The sequence below is a fragment of the Elgaria multicarinata genome, chromosome 7 (genome assembly GCF_023053635.1).
Source record: "Elgaria multicarinata webbii isolate HBS135686 ecotype San Diego chromosome 7, rElgMul1.1.pri, whole genome shotgun sequence".
In the NCBI taxonomy this organism is placed as follows: domain Eukaryota; kingdom Metazoa; phylum Chordata; class Lepidosauria; order Squamata; family Anguidae; genus Elgaria; species Elgaria multicarinata.
The window spans coordinates 91,484,406-91,507,095 of NC_086177.1; the positions used below are offsets into that span (position 1 = coordinate 91,484,406).

Genomic DNA, 22,690 nt, shown 5'->3' on the forward strand with positions numbered 1-22,690 from the left:
TATTGACAAATTAGAAGCAAATAAATCACCAGGCCCAGATGGTATCCATCCCAAAGTTCTCAAAGAACTCAAATATGAAATTGCTGCTCTTCTAACTAAAATATGCAACATGTCCCTAAGCTCAGGCTCTGTACCCGAGAACTAGAAGATGGCCAATGTAACACCAATTTTTAAAAAGGGATCCAGGAAAATATAGGCCAGTTAGCTTAATGCCTGTCCCTCACCAGACTCCTGAACAAACTTAGCAGTTATGAATCAATAACTTGTTAAAGGACAGAAAGCAGAGAGTAGGAATAAATGGTAAATTCTTCTAATGGAGGAAAGTAAATAGCGGAGTCTCACAGGGATCTGTATTAAGACCAATGCTTTTCAACTTGTTCATAAATGATCTGGAATTAGGAGTGAGCAGTGAAGTAGCCGAGTTTGCTGATGACACAAAACATTGAAGGTGGTTACAACAAAAAGGGATGAGGATCTCTCCAAAGTGGGAGAGTGGGCACCCAAATGGCAGATGTTCAATGTAAACAAATGTAAAGCGATGCACATTAGGGCAAAAAAATCTCAACTTCAAGTATAACTTGATAGGATCTGAGCTGGTGGTGACTGCTCAATAAAAATGTCAACCTAGTATGCAGTCGCTGTACACAAGGCAAACTCCATGGTAAGCATTATTAGAAAAGGAACTAAGAATAAAACTGTCAGGATCATTATCGCCTATATAAAAATCCATGGTGTGACCACTTAGAATACTTTGTACAGTTCTGGTCACACCTAGTAAAAAATATTATAGACCTGGAAAAAGGGCAAAAAAGGCAACTAAAATGATCCAGGGGTTGGAGCATCTGCCCTATGAGGGAAGGTTTCAACAACTGGGTTTGTTTAGCTTGGAAGAAAGGAGGCTATGGGGAGACATGATAGAGGTAAACAAATTTATGCACAGCATGGAGAATGTAGATAGGGAGACTTTTTTCTTCCTTTCTCATAATACTAGAACCCGGGGTTATCCCATGAAGCTGATTGGTGGGGAGATTCAAGAAAGATAAAAGGAAGTACTTCTTCACACAGCACGTAGTTTAAATTATGGAATTCACTTTCACAAGATATAGTGATGTTCACCAATTTGGATGGCTTTTAAAGGAGGTTGGATAAATTCCTGGAGGTGAAGGCTATTAATGGCTAATAGTCCAGATGGCTATGTGCTACCTCCAGTATCAGAGGCAGTAAGCCGATATACACCAGTTGCTGGGGATAGTGATGTTGCATCATCATCATGTCCTGCTCATGGGTCCCTGGTCGACAGCTGGTTGGCCAATGTGTGAACAGAGTGCTGGACTAGATGGACCCTTGGTCTGATCCAGCATGGCTCTTCTTATATTCTTAAATAGGCATATATAGAAATTGTGCAGATTTCAGTTTAAAAATGCAGGAACTGCTCTGGTTCCACCATGTACAAGCACCATCTCCACAATGAATTAGAATAGAAGCCAGTATGCCAGTACTTGGCATATACTTACTGCCTGACAGTAGCCAGTCAAGTCTGTAAACAAGCTATGAAGTATCTATCTGTTTGAATAGGATTACCTTAAACAGAGTCATGTGACTGGCCCATCAAAACCAATACTGTTTACTCCTAAATTGTCTGGTGGAGGTCTTGTCTAATCCTGCTATACAAATTTCTTTTAACTCAAACCAGGCGGGACTGAACTTGGGACTCTGAATGCAAAACGTAATGCTCTGCCAATAACTTCAGTATTGTTAGTGCCAAGCATAAGGTAGTTTGGGGCACCATGCTGTCAAAAATGAAGGCTGAAATTTCTCATATCTATTAGTTATTGACAGATGTATCCTCCATTTATCCTTATATGCTTTGCAGACAACTCGCATTTCTGTAGAAGTAACTATAAGCATGCATAAAGTGTTTCACAAGTTATTTATTGTATAGTACTTTCCTGAACGTCAGGGATGCTTTAGGGTGGATTCCTGCATTGAGCAGGGGGTTGGACTCTCGATGGCCTTGTAGGCGCCTTCCAACTCTACTATTCTATGATTTATCCATCTGCATTCTTCACATCCCTTGATTTTACCCTATTATTTTTTATACTAAAAACTGATAGCTCATCATTCTATTCCCCTGATTTTTTTTATCTTCCTTTTCAAGATATGGTGAAAATATCTGCACACAATAATCTAAAAGCAGGCACTCCTATAATGGCAATATTATGTTGAATACTTTTTCAACTTGGGGCAGTGAAGTTCTTGTGACATAATTACAATACGTTCAATGTTTACTACTGGTTTCTTTATGGAAAAAAATCACAAAAGGGCAGCAGATGCATTTCTGTACAAGGGATGTCCAAATAATGGATATCATTTTGAAGTTTAGTGTTCACATCCACAGTCCAAACAGCATGAAGTATGAATCTAGATCAGTGTTCACACTTGGCAGGTTTTGATTTTTTATGAAAATAATCTCTACCGGAGACTTAGAATTTAGAGGCTTTTAGCAATTGTAGTTTAGTTTAATCAACCTTTTTAAACTTTAAATTAGATTTTCAAAGCTTTCAAGAATTTGCTAACTGTGCTGCCTTGAACAAAAGCCTTTAACAAATGCAATTAAAGATAGACAACCAGTCAATTAAAAGTAGCCAATTTTATTCAAATCATCATGTGCTGCAAAGTTCACATAATAACCACTGCTTCAGAACAATACATAATTGAAGTTCTTATCAAATGGAAGTTGTCTTTCTTCCCTAGAAGTATTTCAGTAGAAGCCAGAGTCTTGAGTAGCCCAGTTAGGTGCCTTTTAAAAAAAAAGAGCAAATTTGAAAGTCAGGATGCAAAGTATTGTGTACTCCAAGCTAATAAGGCTTTAAAAGCAGATATTACATGAAAAACATTTGTACAGTTACTTTTGGTCAGAGTAATAAACACAGCTGTGGAGATGTTTAGCTATGTGTATATGAGTTAACTTTATTTTTTAAAAAAGATACTTGACTATAAAACCTATATCCCCCTAATATACTCCAACCCTTGAGATAAGTAAACAGATATAAATGCTATAATTAGACACACACTTGATATATTAAACCATCCAAGAGACTTCCATTTTGGAGACTTCTACTTGCATTGACAACATATTGGCAGGACAATTTGTACATACCTCAGCTCTACTGCCCTGGTTCAATTTTTTCTCAATATTCATAGCCAACATCTGACTCCGGAAAGACAAGCTTTTGGTCTTTTCGATCACTTGCTGATAAGGTGATACTGCATTGTTCCCCATAACAACATGACCCTAAGAAATAAAAGGGGAAAAATCACCTTCCCTCAGAAACTGGTTCTACACTGGATACAGTTTGCAATCAAGACTGGTACATGTTTGTTTTATATTTATAGGTAGAATTTACAGGATTTTATGTGCCCTCTAGGGGCAGAAAGGTCTGTAACCTGCACATGTAAGACAATCGAGACATTATTCCTTTCATCTATGTGTCAGCGCTGAATAGGGCTGACTGTAAATCTCCATTAACTTAATGCTTATCCAACACTGTGAAGTCTAAGCCCCTCTGCCATTCTATACTTAGTGTGTACACAGTCTAGCATTTATCAGTAGCTTTCCCTCAACGAATTCCAAAACTGCATCTCAATCCAGCCACAAATTTAACACTCAATTTGGGGCAAGAGCTGCCAGGTGGCACGCACACTGAAAACTGCATACAGATAACAGAACTTTCCACAGTTGACAGACTAATCTATCATGAAACTTGAACCCCAGCAAGTCTAACATAAAGGGGATTTGTTAGTGAAAAAGTGCTACTAGAAAAATGCTGAACTGAAGCCATTCTACATAGACTTCTGTATCACACTCTTGATCTTCTATGATCGCAACTTAAACTCAGAGGGCCTTCATGCGGCCCTCCACAATCTTCTGTTGCAGCAGTTCACCTCACCACCAGTGCTCACCATTTCAAGTCCAACCTGAGTTAAAAGGACTTACGGTAGTGAGGAATTTGAAATAGAGATGTGTAGGCCTGGAAAAAATCCAGAAAAAATTGGGGAAAAACTTTTTTCCCCCCATTTTCCTTCCCCCCGAAGACTTTTTTGTTTTTTCCAAAAAATTGGAAAAATTGAAAAAAAATGAAGAAAAAACAGATTACAGGATGTTTTATTTTATCATGATGAATAAAATATTTAAGACAACGTATTCAGATATTTACTTCTCAAAATGATTTCTAAGAACTGTACAGTATCAGATTATTACAATGTCTGTGCACCAAGGACAAGCAAGTCCTGGGTTGCAAACTGAGACTACAACTCTCAAATGCAAGAGCAAGATGCATTTCTGCCTCTAGGGGGCACTTCCATGGAAGCAGAGACTGAAACTAATAGCGATAGCTATAGGTCAGAAAATGAGTCTGATTAAATTTCATACAGATTCATTGAATCTTGGTTCCCCTTTTTTTCTCAGTTCTTTTTCTGGGAATGGGTGCTTTATGTCTTGACACTGGAGGACTAGCAGAAACATAAATAATTTTCTTTGTTACTAATGTTGGTGGTTTCTTCTGTTGTTGTTTTTTTAAATTGATTTTTTTGCCTGCTCCTCATAAACTGGCAGAACCAAAGAGGTTCCTTACAGTTCAGGTGTTCCTAACAGTTCAAGGAGCTTGTAGCTCCATTTGTTACCCCAAAAAAGTAAAAGAAGTAAAATAGTAAATTAAATTTGTAATAATCGTTTGAATACACTGTACTTTTAATATACTGAATAATTTTATGCCAAACCAACTTGGACATAATTACATTTCTTGTTACTAAAGTAACAAAATGACTTTCAATCAGTAAAAGTGCTTAACATTGCATTATTTCAATTTTTCTGAAAATTTCCGTTTTTCCCCAAAACCCCCTGGAAAAAACCCAGTTTTATTCCCATGGCTTCAAAATTTCTGGAAATTTTACATGTCTAATGTGGAACCTCACTTTTTCCTTTCAGTAATCTCAGTGACAGCCCAACCCACACTTTGGGCCTTGATCATGTATAATAGGGACAAGCAATTTGCAAAACTCCAGATGTTATGACTTACATCTCCCATGATCCCTCAAGCATTGGTTAGTTGCCCCAAGGCAAAAGGAAGCTGTTTCTGGGCAGTAAAGTGGTGCAATGAACTTACCCTTCCTACCCTACCATCCATTGATAAAGAACTAAATTTTAGTTATGAATGGAGGTGCGGAGGGAGAGAGAGAGAGAGGGAAGATTTATTTCATAAACCCGATTCCCTGTTTATCTGCTATAAAATAAACTTTGTAAAAACACATCTTACAAATGTATTGCACTCGTGAATAGACTCTGGTCATCTCTAGGTACATCGTCCTAACTGCCCACTGAGACATTTAAAGAACCTCATTTTCAGTAGTATGCTGCAATATTTTGTATTAAGTCCTGGTTCACGTGCTCAAAAGTTGGTGTGGCATACTGTTAGAGCCATAACTTATTCGCCAGATCCATGGTTCCAATCTTGCTTCAAGAATGAATTTACTAGGTGGCCTTAGGTATCCCCCTATATCTCAGCCTACAGTATATTCGCAATATGGGATAACAATACTTGTGTATCTTTTTTAAATATCTAAGGATTACTGATGATTCTAAAAAAATTGCTTAAGTATTATATAATATTGCTTGAATCATTTGAAGCCATCTACTCCGTATGCAGCTTGGGATGGTACATTTTAATAGCCAGAAATGAGTTTTAGGAGATTCCCTTAACAGAAGATGATGCTATAATAAAGTGATGTGGAACTTACCAATTTTGAATCTATCTTGGCATCCAGCCTTGCATTCCGGATTAAATTCACAATCCATCTTTCAGCTTCTTCAGGGGTCATATTTAACTTATCTGCCAACATACTGGGGTGAAGGTGGGGGGATGGAAAAAAAGAAATAAGACATTTAATAAAATATGTGGTCTGGCCTTGATGTTTGCACATCTGTACCTGCCAAAGTTGAAAATAATAATAATAATAATAATAATAAATTATTTGTTACCCGCCTCTCCCTCTGGATCAAGGCGAGGTACAACACAAATGAAAACACCATAAAATACATTATTATTATTATTATTATTATTATTATTATTATTATTATCATTATTATTATTATTATTATTATTATTATTATTATTATTATTATTTATATAGCACCATCAATGTACATGGTGCTGTACAGAGTAAAACAGTAAATAGCAAGACCCTGCCGCATAGGCTTACAATCTAATAAATATAACTAATTAAAAAATTTAAAACAAATATATTATTATAAGCAGCACATTATTAAAAAAGGCATCTTAAAATTCAACTGGGTAGGCCTGCCGGAAGAGATCAGTCTTTATGGCTTTCTTAAATTCTGGAAGATTGTTAAGTTGACGAATCTCTCCCAGCAAGCCATTCCACAAATTGGGAGTGGCAGAAGAAAAGGTCCTCTGGGTAATAGTTGTCAGCCTTGTTTTTGTTGGCTGGAGTAAATTCTTCCCAGAGGACCTGAGTGTGCAGGGCAGATTGTATGGAAGAAAGCCATCCCGCAGGTAGCCTGGACCCAAACCATGTAGGACTTTAAAGGTGATAACCAACACTTCATATCGGAAGCTAATTGGCAGCCAGTGAAGAGATTTTAAAACTGGTGTAATGTGTTCACCCCTAGTTGTACCGGTGACCATCCTGGCTGCCATATTTTGAACTAGTTGAAGATTCCGGACTAGGCACAACGGTAGCCCTATGTAGAGCGCATTGCAGAAGTCGAGCCTCAAAGTTACCAGCGTGCAGTGCGTGCACTACCGTCTTTAGGTCTTCCGACTCTAGGAAACTGATAGTAGGCACTCCTGGCTGTCACATCTATCTGGGCTGTCATTTAGAGCGACGGATCCAGAAGCACCCCCAAGCTGCGAACACAGTCTTTCAGGGGGAGTGTAACCCCATCCAGACCTGGTTGACACACCTCCAAACCCAGGTTATGGCCTTTGACAGCAAGCACCTCCACCTTGTCTGGATTTAGCTTCAGTTTGTTTTTCTTCAGAGGAGACACACTATCCTACTGCTAAGTATCTAAATAATATGACAGTTCCAACATTGTTCCCAATTGTGCTTTAAAAGATCGATCCAGGATCAGAATTCAGTTCATTTTTTAACTCTTTAGGTGCCAATACCCAGCCTTGATATTCTAACAATAAGAAGCAACAAGAGGAGCAAGAAACATGAGAAAGCAAAGATACCTTGCACCACTCTTTTGCCCCAAAGAACATTCTAGATCAGCCTTTTCCAACCTGATGCTGGCCAGATGTCTTGGGCTACAACACATGGTGACTGGGGATTCTGGGAGCTGTAGCCCAACATATCTGGAGAGCACCATGTTGGAGAAAGCTGATCTAGATTAAAAAACAATCTAACATGCACCAAGAAGACATTTAAATTCAACATGAGAGGGCCTGGTTCACAGCTGACATACTAATAATGAGATACTACTGCCTGTAATTACAGTTTGCTGATGTTTGACTAGTATCTTTAGGATCTGCTGCGGACTCATGTGCTTAATACTATTTACACTACAGAACGGGGGGAAATCAAGAGGTATTCATAGAAAAAACAAACTGTCCAACTCATCCAAAACACTTCACCCGATTTGTTTAGAGAGTCTAATAATCCAAGGTGGGCAGAATTCAGGCTTGCACAATTTTTTTTTTAACCTCAACCCTACAATCCACCAACTGGAGCCTGGTGCAAAAGGCACACTGTGAACGAAATAATTCTGAGTCCAAGGATTTGTTTTGAGTGCCAGCACTAACTACAGCTGACAGTCATTCCACACAAAAATCCATCCCTGGCTACCTCAAGCTTTCTTCATTTCTGCAATGTAACTTAGGGAAGGGAAGGTTTCAAAATGTTAATGCTATTGTTAAATAACTGGGAAGCAGAAATCCTTGCTTATCTACTGCAAATCATCTGAGATCTACTAGTAGTTCCCCATTACCTTCTGTCCACCCCTGCAATAATCCAACTATTAGGAACCAGTATGGCTCACGAGACTTTTTTTTATATACACTATTTGTAACCAAGTCAGATGTAGAATAGAGCCTCGAGTGGCGCAGAGCAGTAAAGCAGCAGTTTCTGCAGCTGAAACTCTCCCCACGGCCTGAGTTCGATCCCAGTGGAAGCTAGTTTCAGGCAGCCGGCTCAGGTCGACTCAGCCTTCCATCCTCCCGAGGTCGGTAAAATGAGTACCCAGTTAGCTGGGGGAAAGGTAATCACGGCCAGGTAAAGCAACGGCAAACCACCCCGCTATAAGGCCTGCCAAGAAAACGTCCGCGAAAGCTGGCATCCCTCCAAGAGTCAGTAATGACTCAGTGCTTGCATGAGAGGTTCCTTTCCTTTCCTTTCCTTCAGATGTAGAATAGCTGAAGTTTGTGAAGGAAAGGGTCAAAGATTATAATATAAAGGGACGAAATAAATTCCAGAAACCAAACAGAATTAGATTTGGTTAGGTAACTAGGCAATTTCACCACAACATTAGGGTAGACTCACACATACTATAAAAAGGCCATCTAAGCTATTTTTCATTTGCTGAATGGCTTTTGGGGAAATAACAGTTTCAAGGAAGGTTTCATTTTAACTCAAATAGAAATTAAGCACTAAACAGAAGGCTGAATGTGCTGTATCCGATTGCTTGTCCCCGAGACATGAGAGTCCGATACAGAAGATTCAACAGATGAATCACTCTTCAAGGATGTCACTTTATGAAGAGCCGTATCACAAATTCTTGTTCTTTACAGGATGAGGCAAGCAGCAAGATTTGCTGTCTTGTCAACAGGCACTCTGAAGATGGCATTTCCTGTGGCTTTCTGACAACCTTTTGGCATTTCTTTTGGTGTTTCACTCACTCGAGAATTATAAACCTTATTCAACCTTCAGTACTGCCCAGTGTTTTTATCTGAAACTTGGCCAATGTGCAACACTGGAGTCTCTATTTTAATCATTCCCTAATGCAATCTCTGCCTACCTTCAACTTAAGTCCAGCTATTTCATTTTCTGGCTGCCTGTCTTAAGATAACATACCTCAAGTTATTAAATTTGCAGACTTCATTTTCAACTAGAATTTCAACTACACAGAAACTTATAAATAATAGCTCAAGTGTAGTGTGGACTAGCGATCACCATATACTGCACCTGGCATTAAACATCAATAACATTTAGTACTACAATTATCCTGCAATAAATATGCATACTACATGACAGACAGGTAAAGATTCAAAACGATAGTTTTTCACCTGAGGAAACTGAGCAGAAATTGGATGCTGTGTACTAGCCTCTGAAAGTCTTATGAATAAATGCTCTTTGAAAATCTGATTCTAGGTTACAATTCAGCTGAAGCATCTTCATATAACATCCATTCTAAATTCCAAGAACACATTCTATTTGGAAAGAACAGCAGAGGCCTCAGTAGCAAGTGTCTTTCCTTAAAAAAAGGCTAATGGTACTTCAAATAAGAACAGTTTCTCACTATATAGGTTTCCCTTTTCAGTTTTCATGTATGTGATATTTTATCCTGTAAGCTTTTCATAAGCCTTCTTGCTGGTTCACGTGGCACTGTTCCCCTCATGTAAGCAAGTCTGAGCCATCCTTTGCTGCTTACAATTGTGCAGAGAAAGTATGGACTAGGCAGGGCGTAGATAGAATGCCAGTGATTCCTGTAATTCTCATGGCCTGGAAGAGTGCTAGTGGGACTGTAGCTACCACTGCTAGCTTCATCTGTATCCTGTGTAGAGTTTTTGCCAGATAACTACAGGATGTATGTGGACAAGGATAGCTTGATTCTGTTCATGTGGAAGTTGACCATGCAATCCAGCCAGTAATCTGGGTCTCCCGGAAATTTTTGAACTGGAAATTTTCCCTATGCAAATTAGGCTAATTTGCATAGAATCACTTTCATTAAAAAAATCAGCTTGCATTGGAAAATCACTAGAAAATATCTAATTTAGCAAACAAAAGAAACAAAGCTAAAAAAAGCACCCCATGATAACTTTTTGCCTGAAATATTTGTGACCTGAAATATGTCAAGAAACAAATTAAAGTGTCCTTTTAGGGCAGGCCCCTCCCCACCTGGTACCTCCAAATCGAATGCCCTTCCTCTTTTGAACTGCATTGATTCACTCATGTCCCTTCCCCCAAACAGTAATGTTTGTACATTTAATAGCATCAGTTACTATTCTTGTTTGAAGAAAGTGATCGAACGTACAGGGACTTAATGCACTTTTAGTTTGATCATAGCAAGTCAGCATGACGTGGCAACTTTTGAAAGGCAAGAAGATTTGGAATTCACATATTCAGGCTTTCACAGAGAGGCTGACTAGAAGAACAAAGATGAAAGATAAAACTTTGAGGAAATGTGGTTTCTGACTTTTCCAGATTTATAAAGCTCTAAAAGTATTTAGTAAAGCCACCACTTAAAGAAATGTGGGAATCTCTCCTCCCAACCACCCGCACACACAATTCCTTAACTGTCTACGTTTTGACAGCACACACTTAAAACAAGTAGAGTATGTTTTCAAAAGCTCTGCCAGAATAATACCCTTTGGTAAAATCTAGCAAATCATAATAGCCTCATCCAAGATGCAGCTGACACAGAACACACTTAGCATATTTTAATGTAAGCCTGCACTTTCCTGCTTTACATTTTCTTGGATCAGCAGACATAACTAGCTACCTATCCTGTGAGCAAGACCCCAACTCAAGAAATATTCAACTAGAATCTCCTACACCTACAGTGTGAAAGTCCCACTTGAGCAAACACGTACATTTTCATCATCAACCAGCTCAGCTAATATGAGTGTAGGAGCCTCACCATGATTGTCACCCCCAGGGACCTTGAGGATTTATTTTGTATTAGTCTGAACCAGCATTGAAGGCCACCCATCCAATCCTGTGTATTCTGTATGAACTATGAAAGGAGCCATTACTGGTCGAACACAAGAAGGAACTGTAAAATATCCAAGTCACCAATTGCTATTTGCTAGTACACTGCTGTTAAACTCAGCAGACACACCTGGTACAAATCTGAATCTTATATGAAAAAAGCAGTTGTTTAATACCAAACTGACTATCTGGGGGCAACCCAAAATAAGAGGAAAATTTCATTTCCGGAATAAGGTACACAAGTGGAACTGGCATAAGAGAGTTCCTCTTACAAGCACTGGTTGCTTCGAGGCATTCCCCTGGAAGTGCTAAATCTCCATTGCACAAGCGGTGGATCTGCTCGTGCAACGTAATCGGCAGGTCTGGCCACACACAGAAGGAAAGCAGCAGTTAGCCCTGCATGGGGATGGGCAGCATTGGATACTGACCACATCAAAACAAGGAAGGCAATAGTTATTCTTGTTTCCAGCATTAAAGCTGGCAGAGACAGTACTATTATCTCCCCATCTACTCCTGTTCCAGAGTAACACAACAGTCTATGCATATTTGCTGTTACTGCTAATCTGATTTTCATTTTAGAGTAAAATTTACTGTTTCGGTAACAGCCCAGTTCAAATGACCATATTTCAGCTTTATGAACCAAGACATGAACAGTTCTTCTGCCCCCACATGTGTCTGAATGCAACCCCATTAAAATATCCTTGCACATCTAAAGCTATTGTGCCTGACGCCTCCTCTCTATGCTTCTCCATCACATTTAATCCTGCATTACTCCTGAATTTGCCAGAAGTGCTAAATGACTGGAGAAGTTCTAAGTAGCTGGAGGAGGAGGTAAGAGCAACAGCAGGCCTGGTGTTAAGAGTAATTACCATCACAAAATAAGATTTACCCAAAGAATGAACTAGTAGAGTACCATCCTCAAGGTATATACCCTACAAAGCAGCTATTTCATATATGTGCCTCCACTAGAATTGTTTCCCATTCAAAGTGTATTTTAGATCAAATAATAAGCTTATTACACGTATAAAAGGATAGCTTTAACACTCAAATGTTGTAAAGTATAGCTTACAACTTCAACTTTGTAGTATGTTATCCCCCCCCCGGCAATTCAACTATGAATGAAGCAACTTTATCATACCATTTATATGTATCTGACTACGAGAGTCATTATCACACTTCTAGTTTTCTTACTTTATGCTGATGCACTGGTGGATGCGGCAGAAAGTCTCAAATATAAAGAGGCGAGCATTCTCAATGAAGTCTTCAAGACATGCCACCAAAAAGAAGTCATTCACAAGAACCTGCAAGACAGCCGACAGCAATAGTTGGACCATGAAGGAACACAGCAGGGAACAGCACAAATGATGGTAAGATTATAGGAGCACTTGGAAACATGCCTCATTCTTTTAACTACTGTCTGATTCAACATGGCATTCTATATGGGGCTTGGCTTGCAACATGCTGTAATGCTGGCTTCCATTAGGAGGTAAGCTTCATGACACAAATTTTGAATGTAAGGAGCAAGAAGCATCCCATTTTCAGACTTGTAGTGATCAATTCCTTGAATAATGTAGGTGCCAATTTCAGGCATCTGGACAGCCTGCAAGCATTGTAATCATTTTGAGGTCCACTTCTTGGCTCCCATTTATAGGAGGAATCTTTTACAATTCCCCTTTCCAGGCTTTTCTGGTTTTTAGGACTTCTTTAGCTATATGCTTACCAGGTTTCAGCTTCCTACCTAGGCTGGGAGCAAGTTTAACCATTTGGAGCACAATTTCAAGTCCCCCATTTTGAAAGGGGGCGTACAAGTACCGCATTTTCTGATTGATCTAGTAGTTTGGGTGCTTTGGACTGCCTGCATATATCACAGCTCTACTTCATTAGGAAACAAGTTTGATCACCCTGTGTGCAAGTGATCAACAGCCAAAAGTCTATTTTTATATGTATCAATATTAGTGTTATATACACAAACTGGTCCTACAAAAAAGTTCTTTCGTATTTATTTAGAACGCTTTTCAACTGCTCCTCAAGGCAATGTTGCAGTGTGGAGTGCTCCTGTTCAAGTTTCTAGTCACTCCCACCCCCCACCCCCTGACTTTCCATCCCACCCACCCCCACTCCCTAGTTGTGAGATAGCTTGCCGCAGTTTAGATATTGTTTAACAGTCATAATGACCATTCCGAGGCTTCTATTTGTTAAGACTACACTTCTTAAAAGATCCTTACCGATTCACATTCTCTTAGTTTTTTCTGAGCTCCATCGAAGTCAAAGTTCACATACAAGCATTCTACGAACTCTGTTATTGGGTCCTTGTAGGTGTAAGATTCCTGCACAATGAAGAACAGTTGTACGAGTAAATATCTCCAAATAGTACCTCCAGAAGTTCCTGTTATCAAAACTGTTTATAGTTAACACAGCAACTGAAACAGTTTGAAAAAACAGTATCAGATGGACCAAGTAATCATTATTCATGAAGTAGTAGTACTGCAAATATTTTTAAGTAGGCTGGTTAATGTTGATCACCTTCACCAGCTATTCAGCAATAAAGAGATGTTAACATGATTTGCATGAGGGCAAGTATATGGACTTCCATGTAGTTCAGTGAGGAGGCTGGCAGCAGAGCAACCGAGTTTTCTTCCCTTCCAAAACACAAAGCCATTTTTTTTGGAACCAAATAAAGACGGTGCTGAAGAGAAACATCCTGCTTTACAGCATGCCAGTGTCATAGCTAAAAATAAATAAAAATGAAAACAAATCTCATCTCATCACAACCAAAAATGCCCTCTCATTCATCCCCATCATGCTTCAGATGGCCAGAGGGCATGGAGAAAGGCTTCAGTGGTAGGACAGTTCTCAGGAAAGTTGTGGAAGGTAGATTGGGATCCACTGCTGGCCCTGAGTGATTTACAGTAGATTGGGAATAATTTCTGACTCCCAATTGTTTAACCATCTATCTTCTACTACAGGAGGCTCTTGTTTCCAAGATATTCTGGCTCCAGGTTGCTTAGCAATTTAAAAGAGTAGCACCTTGTATTGAGTCCAGAAACAAGTTAGTAACTAAGTCTAATATGGTCTCAGACAAAACCCTGGTCCACCCTTATCCAATCCAAAAGTGTCCCAAGTGCACTCAGGGATTGGAAATAAAAACCAGCAACAGAGCTGGTATCAGCCTCCTGACAGCAGCCAAGACCAAATGTCCAGATGATTTAATCCAGCAGTTCCATGTTTTTCAGAGATACTGAAAAACATGAAAGATGTAACCTTGCTTCCTCCCACACCCCAAAGCAGGCATTGTTTGTTAAGCATGCTGACATCCAAAACAAAAACAAAAAACTGAGTCTGGCAACGAACATATAGAATATATCACTCTGTAGTGAATTTGAAGATACTATCCCTTACCTGCTGAATAACCTTGACTAAGTCTTTCAACACTTGCCTACGTTTTCGAACATCTTTGTTTGTTATCACTGCTGTAGTCAGATATCGAAGAATATGTGGGCACATTGTCTGAATTGCATTAAGATACCTGAACAAATAGAATATTTAAGAGTGAGAGGCAGAAATCTTTGAAGGAAATGAGTACACAAGATGGCTCAGGCTCCTGCCCTGGAAGAAAGCTAGAAGAGGAAAACCACTTGCCGACTGGATCTCCAGCAGGATTGGGGGTTCAGCAAAAAAACAGATGGTGGCCAAATCTCTGGCGAGATATTGGCCTATGAACTCTGAGCCTTGATTGTTCTTACAACCTTTGTTTGCATGTTTATCACTTTTGAGCAAGGAGGTTAAGTTGAAAGAGACCATTGAATAGGGCTTGGAAGAATAAACTTCAAAGTGCCAGAAACAGTTTTTACTTGAAGCAGCAGCTAGAGACTTGGATTTTGGAAATCTGGTCACTGCTTCAATGGATAGGTTTGTCTTCTCTCACTGGTATGCTCTGGTTTCCTCTGTCCACCCCCACCCCGTCCACCCCTTTGCTCTGGGGTTGCTCTGGTCTCCTCCCTTTCTATTTACTAGACTCTCTCTTTTTCAACTTAGCTTGTTTTAAGCACTTTATATATAATCTGGTTTACCTTTCAACAAAATAATTTGCCACAGAATCACTTGTTGGCACTATTTTTTTTCTTAAGTTCAAGTGCAGATTTTAAATTTCAAGTTTAGCTACTTGAGGTTGGGGGGAATTTTGTTCACATTTAAAATCAGTATAGATCTTTTCCTTAATGGAAACACCAAGTTAAAATCATCAGTGTTAAATTCAACAGGACATGGAATAAATACCGCTGCCCTGGGACACTCTTAAAGAAAGATGTACTCTACACAACACACCCTTTAACCCACCATCTCCGAACAAATCACGAGAGGCTACACAGCACATACCAGGTGAACACGATATACATGTAGTTCCACACAGATTTTCAGACCCTTGCAAGTTTTAAGAATATGATGTGTTGCACAGATATGGATTCTTCACTGCCATTATGCAAAGAGGACCGTCAGTGTAAATCAGTATTAATTACTAATAGAAAAAAGGGTGCGAAACATAATTGAAATTCTTGCCATCATAACAAAAGTTCAACATAACTACTTGAAGTAGTAGTTCAATCTCGGACAATATATTTTAGAGATGAATTCACACACAGTTCTTGCAGTCTGTATATAATGGCTGCAGCTGATGAATCATATGTCCTTGAAACACAAATAGTAAGTGCATTACCTCATACAACACTTACATCACTACCCAATTTCAATGAAACAGATCGCCTGTACTCTTAAAATCTTTGGGAGCTTTAAATGTAATACAATATCAGTGATGATAGCAAGCACAGGTGACATTATCTATGAAATAATGCCTCTTCCAAGTTTATGACAGTTGCTACTGAAAGGATTGCAACTGTTATATTCATTCCATCAGTATTTGTGACATCTTAATACTGCAGAAAGCTTCACACTTAGCAGACTAAATACCAAATTGCTAATCACAGATCGTGTGACCTTACCTGAGAAAGCTAAGTGCTTTGACTTAGCAACAACTCAGTTTTGTCAAGCATTCTTACATATTTATTAATGTGGACAATCTACCACTGAAGTCCATAACAGAAGTTAAGGTCCCTATTTCCTAATGGTGGAAAAATCAACATCCATTCAGCCTGATCCTAAGCAGGTTTACTTATATTCCATTGACTTCAAAAGGGTTTACTTGCATGTAAGAATGTACAGGACAATTGTGGGTGGATAAGGTAGCACATTTCACTTCAAGGGTACCCAACAGCCTAGTTAAGTATGTACCAATGTTTAGGATGTTTTGAGGGCCAGTGCAGATATAATGCCCCCCAGTCCTTCAACTACGGTTCATTATATACAGTGTTCTGAATAGCTTCAAACTTTTGATGGGCCATAGGCTGCTTTCATTGCAGGGGCTTCAGGAATCTGGATAAGTCTCAATGACCTTCGAGTAGTGTGATTAAATTTTTATCATTCTCAGAGTAGTAAACTAGGCTACTACTGTGCCTTCATACACCCCGTTTGAATCCGCAGGTACAGCACAACTCACTGGGGCTGGTAGAGAAATAGATCAATGATGTTATCTCTGCCTTTGGGATGGTTGAAGAAAACGAAGAGAGACCAGTGAATGAGCCATGTTCTCTGCTGAAGAGACTGGAGTGGAGAGCTGACAGACTGAAAAATAAAAAGATATTTTAATGAACTGTTAGCATTTTCTCTATTTTAAAGATTGGAAGCTAAGGTAACTTAAGATTTCCGAAAGAAAATCCTCTCCTCCCCAAAGCAGTTCCTGCATCCCATCCCTTATAGTTCAGGAAGGCTCTCTAATCCTCCAGTGAGGTTCTTTGGGTGAGCACATGTGTCTGCAGGGGGTGGGAGAGGGGAGGGGCTGGGAAACATTCCTTCTGTGAACTCCCTCAAAACAAAGTCTTAAAGTACCTTAAAGAAAAAAATTTAATATGGCATAAACTTTCACCAAGTACAATTTATTTAATCAGGTGCATTGGTGCTTCCAGAGTTACTAGTATATATACTTGGGGTGGGGTGGAGCTGGAATTGTAGAGAACGGTCAGAGGGAATTGAAATAAAGCAACTACAGACATTTCAATGCATTGTGACCCTCTGAAAAATCCTTAAATTAGCTTATTTAACATCCAAGTCTAAACATTTTTTTAAAAAATTCTCCCTTGGCATATTGTAACCCAAGATAGAAAATAATAATAATCAGATTTTCTGTTGAATTTACACTGATTATATAAAGCAGACAATTCTTTCAACTAGATGTACAACCATGACAGAAGTACAAACATGCCATTTGTTATTAGCTCTCTACAAAATTCCCACAGTATCCCCTTCATCCCTTTCAAAATGGATTAAATGCCATAGTAATAGATGGACATAAGTTCTTTTGGGTCACATGACTTCATATTTATTGAGCACACATTCTAGTGAACTATGTTTTTATATGTCTTACCCTGCTCTGCCCTCCAGAGCTACCCTCCTTTCTATTTGGCCCAACTGGAAGCAGATTACAACCTGCACATTGCATGATGGCATGCTTCCATCTGAGACTGCTAACAAGATCCAAATGTCAGTACTAGAACAAGAGCAACATGGAACAGAAATATGTCCCAAAATGCACCACCATGATATCTAGCTACTTGCTATTTCATTTCCTAAAGCTAGAGTCCAACCTTCTCTCAACTAAGAAGAGCTCAACTCATTAATTTAGCTCACTTCTCAGGCACATTAGAACTTGCAAATACTGTCTGAAAGGAAAGACTTGAAGAGCAGTGTTAACCATAGCTATTGGAGAACATGAGTTGGTATTAAATCTTTGTCGACATTGAGCAGTTCTTGCACTTCCAACCTTAGATATACGCTAATTTGTGATCAAAATTAAAACTCACGTTATTATCAATTGTCTCTTTCAACCTTGTAAGGTCCTCCATAGCAGCATCCCAGTTCTGCATCAGAATTTCAGATGCCAGCTTTCCCCAGAGTGAACTCAAAGCATTTCTATCTGTTGATGGAACCTGTTTTAAATAAGTGAATCCAATTACAAGAACCACAATAATTTAATATTTCTCTAGGTCAAACATTTTGATTAGAGACTCGCTGGCACCAGTAGAGAGAAAATATGCCACTGACATGCTTGCTCCACAATTTTGGGAAAATGAGCTGTGTTTCATTTAGCAAATCAGTTTTGATTTTCAAGGAAACAATCAGCAGTAGGCATTTTCAAGGAGATTCAGCTGGAGATTAAAAAAACCCAGGGAAGCCTGGAGAATTGGCAGTCGCAGCTTCTGCACAGGACTTTCAATGTAAGCAATAAGAATTCCTTCATCCGCAATACTTCAGTGTAGCTTGGGGTTTTACGCACTAATTTAAAAGGGTTTAAAGCTTAACTAGTAAAACCACCAACTCTACTGAAAACCTCTGCTAATCAGAATGAGGAAAATCTAGACAAAAAACAGGCCACTAAAAATAATGGTTTGCACAGACTGTTTTAACAGAGATGGTTGTGGACATTATGACCTTTATGTAATTTCAACTTAAGATATCCTTGTCCAATAGAAGGAAAATTGTGCCATTCCAACAAGCGCCATTATTGCTCAGTATGAGCTCTGTCAAGGTATTTACAGGCTGACCTATAACAGAAGTTCACATACATGGCAAAAGAAAAAGACGACTGAATTAAGCAAGACAGTGCTGGCCACCCCCGCCACCCCGGATGTCTCCTATTCCCAGTACTTAACCTCATTCCAAGTAAGGAAGTTCTAGAGTTAGTCATTTTTAGCTGAAACAGAGCTTGAACTACGTAAAATCATTCAGCGAGTAACTTTCTAGTCTCAGATCTGTGACAATGGTTCTTTCATAGCTTTCCCAAACAACCCCTTTAAAAAAGAAAAAATTGCTCAAAGATTAAGCAAGTTTTGTACCAAACCATCAATAGTACCATTTTTAACCATCACTTTTACAACTTGTAGAATATATTTAACCATTAGTCAAATTCTAAAAGACACTGTAAAGAAAATACTTAAGGTAATGTTAAAAGGGGGGGGGGAATTGAGCACTGGGCACTACCAGTTCTACAAGTAATGGATCCCTCTATCCTAAACTGGGTTTTTTTCACAAGCTTTTCATATCAGAACAAAGACTAGTGCTAGTTGTCACTGTGTATGAATAGTGCATCAGTCTCAAGGGAGATCATGATTTTTGTCATATCACTGAATGTCATGTGGAAAGAGTTCAGAGAGGTTAAAATTTGATAGGCATATCAAATAACCCCTTTCATACACTTCAGAAGCCTTGTATGATAGAAGCATACATATTTTAAATGCCCATAGGGGAAAATGGTATTTTGGCTGACTTTAGAGCAAACAAGCTCAGGTGACAAAACTTACACTTCCTATTTTGGCTCATTTCCATACAACTTCACTTGGCAATGCACAGTAACCTACTTTCAGGGAAGGATAGGCTAGAGTAGTTTCAGTATCTGGATTTTCCCAAATGTAAGTTTCCATTTCTTAAAATGTTCATTCAATCAGCCACAATATGTTTACTATGCTAAGACTGCAACAAAATACTAGATATGGTCTCAAAATGTATCCCAACAAAACATACACATTCATTCTTAACATTTCTATATTGCCCAATGGCCAAAGTTTTCTGAACAGTTCACAACATGCTAAAACATAATATAAAACCTTTAACATGCAAGAAAGTAAAAGTTTAAAAACAAGTTAAAAACAATTAACAATAAAAGTACCAAGACCTGATAAAAAAAACCTTAAAACACCCCATCATTTGCTGTCAAATGCCTGGGAGTAGAGGGAAATCTTAACTTGGTGCCAAAATGATGAACACGTTGGCACCCTCTACATTACTGCCATCCTCCAAAACCTCCCTTAGGGGATGGTCTCAGACTTTGATCATAGTGCACTCTTAGTGTACTGAATCAACTCTTCATATTGTTGTAAGTTAGTTACAGCTGCATTTACAAAATGTTGGTATAAACCAGAGATATCCGTTTAAAGCCCTAAACAGCTTGGGACCTCGATACTTGAGAGCGCCTCTCCTTATATATGCCTGCCCAAGACCTTAGATCTGTTGGAGGAGCCCTTCTCCACATCCCACCAATGCAACATATACGTTATGATGGGACAAGGGAGAGGGCCTTCTCTGTGGTGGCACCCCGACTGTGGAATGCCCTCCCCTTGGATGCCCGATTGGCGGCAACACTGATTTCATTTCGACACCAAGTAAAAACATGGCTTTTTAACAAAGCCTTTGTTGGTTAAACTCACTGGCACATTGTTTTAACTGTATCTATTGCTTTAAAATTATATATTGTTTTAACTTGGAACATGGTTTAATTTGTTTTTAACTGTGTATATTTATTGTTTTATACTGTATGCTTTTATCTGTATGCTGCACTGAGATCTTAGTGATCTAGGGCGGGATATAAATATTTTAAATAAATAAATAAATGTTACTCTGTTGCAGCAAGAACTAAGTTGTTTCTGGCATAAACCTTTTCCAAACCGCATGACCATTACTTCTTCATAATACTCAAGGGAAATCTGACAAAATTCTCAAGAATGGCTTCTAAGTTGAACCTAATTTTATCTGCAAGCATCTTACTGCTGTTCTGTTCCTGAAAGTTAGTTACAGGTGTATTACTACATTCCACACTTTATTTCTTTTAATTTATACACCAGTTTGCTGCCAAATAGCATCTAAAAGTGGCTTATATTATAAATGCAGCTATCAAACCCAAATAAGGTGAAAAATATGAAAGTGAACCAGTAAGCCACATCCATAAGAAACACTAAAAAAAAAAAAAGAGCCATCTCAATCTCCCTTCAATAACTTAAAGACCTATCTAATTAAGATGTGTGCTCTTTAATGTTCTAAAAGGTCAGGAGGAGCTGAATAGGATATTCCAGAGATAAGATAGCAGAAGCACTGCAGATATGGAGCATATTCTAACAAGGGCACCAAACCAGCTCTACTCACACTTTCAAAATTAAACTGAAAGAACCAATATAATCATTTCTGCACATACAGAAAACAAATCAGTGTTGTACTAGAAAATGTTCTCTTAAAAGAGAAATATTCATATTAACAGTCTCAAAATAGTTCTTATGAATGGCCAATTCAAGACCTACAAACAGGGCTTGACAAACATTTTTTAAAATATGATCTAAAAATAAGAAAATACTTACCAACACTCTAAAAAAATACAAGTATTCTGCTGCTCCTGAATAGTTGCCACATTCATACTGGAATTTTGCATATCTGTAGAGTGTATCTAGATATTCCTGCCTAAACTGAAAGACAAACCAGGACAAATGGCATCAAGAAAATGTTTCAACTGATTGCTTTAGTGTTAGGTCTGGGCTACATTAGGAATGATATGGAAGAGCTCTGCAGTCATAGAATAGTACCATTTCATACTGAAGGCAGAGGGTCACTTTTGAGTTCTCCCCGATATAATAATAAATCTACAAGCATAAAACCAGCACTGCCTACAATAGACTAGACTAGAACTTCTCTCTCTGAGACGCTATTTGCTACTGTTTTTTTTAAATTGCTGAAAGTCTTTTACATAGAAGAACATTCAAAGATAGTATACTTCATCTATAACAGCCTGCCACCTCATTCTGCAGAATTTTTATAGAGATGTTAAAAACTGCTAAAATGGCAATTATCTATCGAACAATCAAATGAACTTTAGTTACGCAAAGAGGGAGAATGAAGTGTGATCAAGCTAGACATTAGTGGGCCACCAATGGCAGACAGAAACCACCCTCAGGCAGCTAGGTGACTCAGAGGCTCCAACTGACCCTTTAAGAAAAATACACTGGATTTTTACTGCAGATTCAACTTTTATCCAGTAAGTGCCAAAGCCTCTAACTTTGTTTGGCCAAGAGACCTCCTGTTTGGTTCAAAAAGAATACAATCAAAACCCAGTAAATGAAAGTTACGTCTCAGTGCATTGTCTATGTCCTGCCAATGTGGTCTGTCTTTGGAAGGAACTCTCTCTTATTTTACCTTCTCTTTACCCTGAGGCAGAATCATAGGGAAGGTTGTGAAGTGAACCTTAACTGGTTGAATGCTGCAGCATTCTTAGGGGGGGGAAAACCTAGGGATTTGCAAGACTGCTTATGATTACACCAAGTGAAAATACCAAGTATTGATAAAGATTGTTACCAGTTAAAGCAAATAATTAGTTTTGCCTTGCATAAGTTAGAACCTCTAACAGGGAATCAACATTGAAATGCTCTTATACAACATAGATGTGATTTTTCAAGTTTCTTTGAAATTGCATTAAGGTACCATTTTCTCCCCCCAAAGTATTTATGCTGTGGGGTTTTTTTTCTCTTCTTAATTTTGTAATTCCAGAACAGATAGTTTTCAAAGGCCTGCAGTTAAGAGTTTTTAAAACTCTTTAATTGTAATTAATATATGTATCAATAGGCAGGCTACTGAAAATATTTAGGCTAATATCATTTGTGGATTTATTTGCATTTTGAAAGGTTGAATATGGTTCAGTTCAGACAACACATTAGTCAACAAAGTGTGAAAACTCCACTCAATGGTTGAGTTTCTAGGGGGTACTCCCCACACATGTTCTAACTCCACCATTGTGGGACTAAGGGCTACTATGGAGCGGAGTAAAACCACTGTGATGTTTGATAGACAGTTCCTCCATCCTCTCTCCTCCCCTGTCCTC

The 22,690-nt window shown here is 38.7% G+C and overlaps 1 protein-coding gene across 1 annotated transcript in view; it reads right to left on the bottom strand.

The window, feature by feature from the left end:
* Positions 1–2,631: 2,631 nt before the first annotated feature.
* Positions 2,632–22,690, bottom strand: part of EIF3E (eukaryotic translation initiation factor 3 subunit E) — a 28,551-nt gene continuing 8,492 nt past the window's right edge. The window contains exons 5-13 of the mRNA XM_063131051.1: positions 21,180–21,284; positions 17,859–17,984; positions 16,499–16,623; positions 14,350–14,476; positions 13,176–13,277; positions 12,142–12,251; positions 5,797–5,899; positions 3,161–3,295; positions 2,632–2,800 (exon numbers count right to left, since the gene is read on the bottom strand). Of these exons, the coding sequence (XP_062987121.1) occupies positions 2,762–2,800; positions 3,161–3,295; positions 5,797–5,899; positions 12,142–12,251; positions 13,176–13,277; positions 14,350–14,476; positions 16,499–16,623; positions 17,859–17,984; positions 21,180–21,284 (972 nt within the window). The 3' untranslated portion in view covers positions 2,632–2,761. The remainder of the gene's footprint in view (positions 2,801–3,160; positions 3,296–5,796; positions 5,900–12,141; positions 12,252–13,175; positions 13,278–14,349; positions 14,477–16,498; positions 16,624–17,858; positions 17,985–21,179; positions 21,285–22,690) is intronic.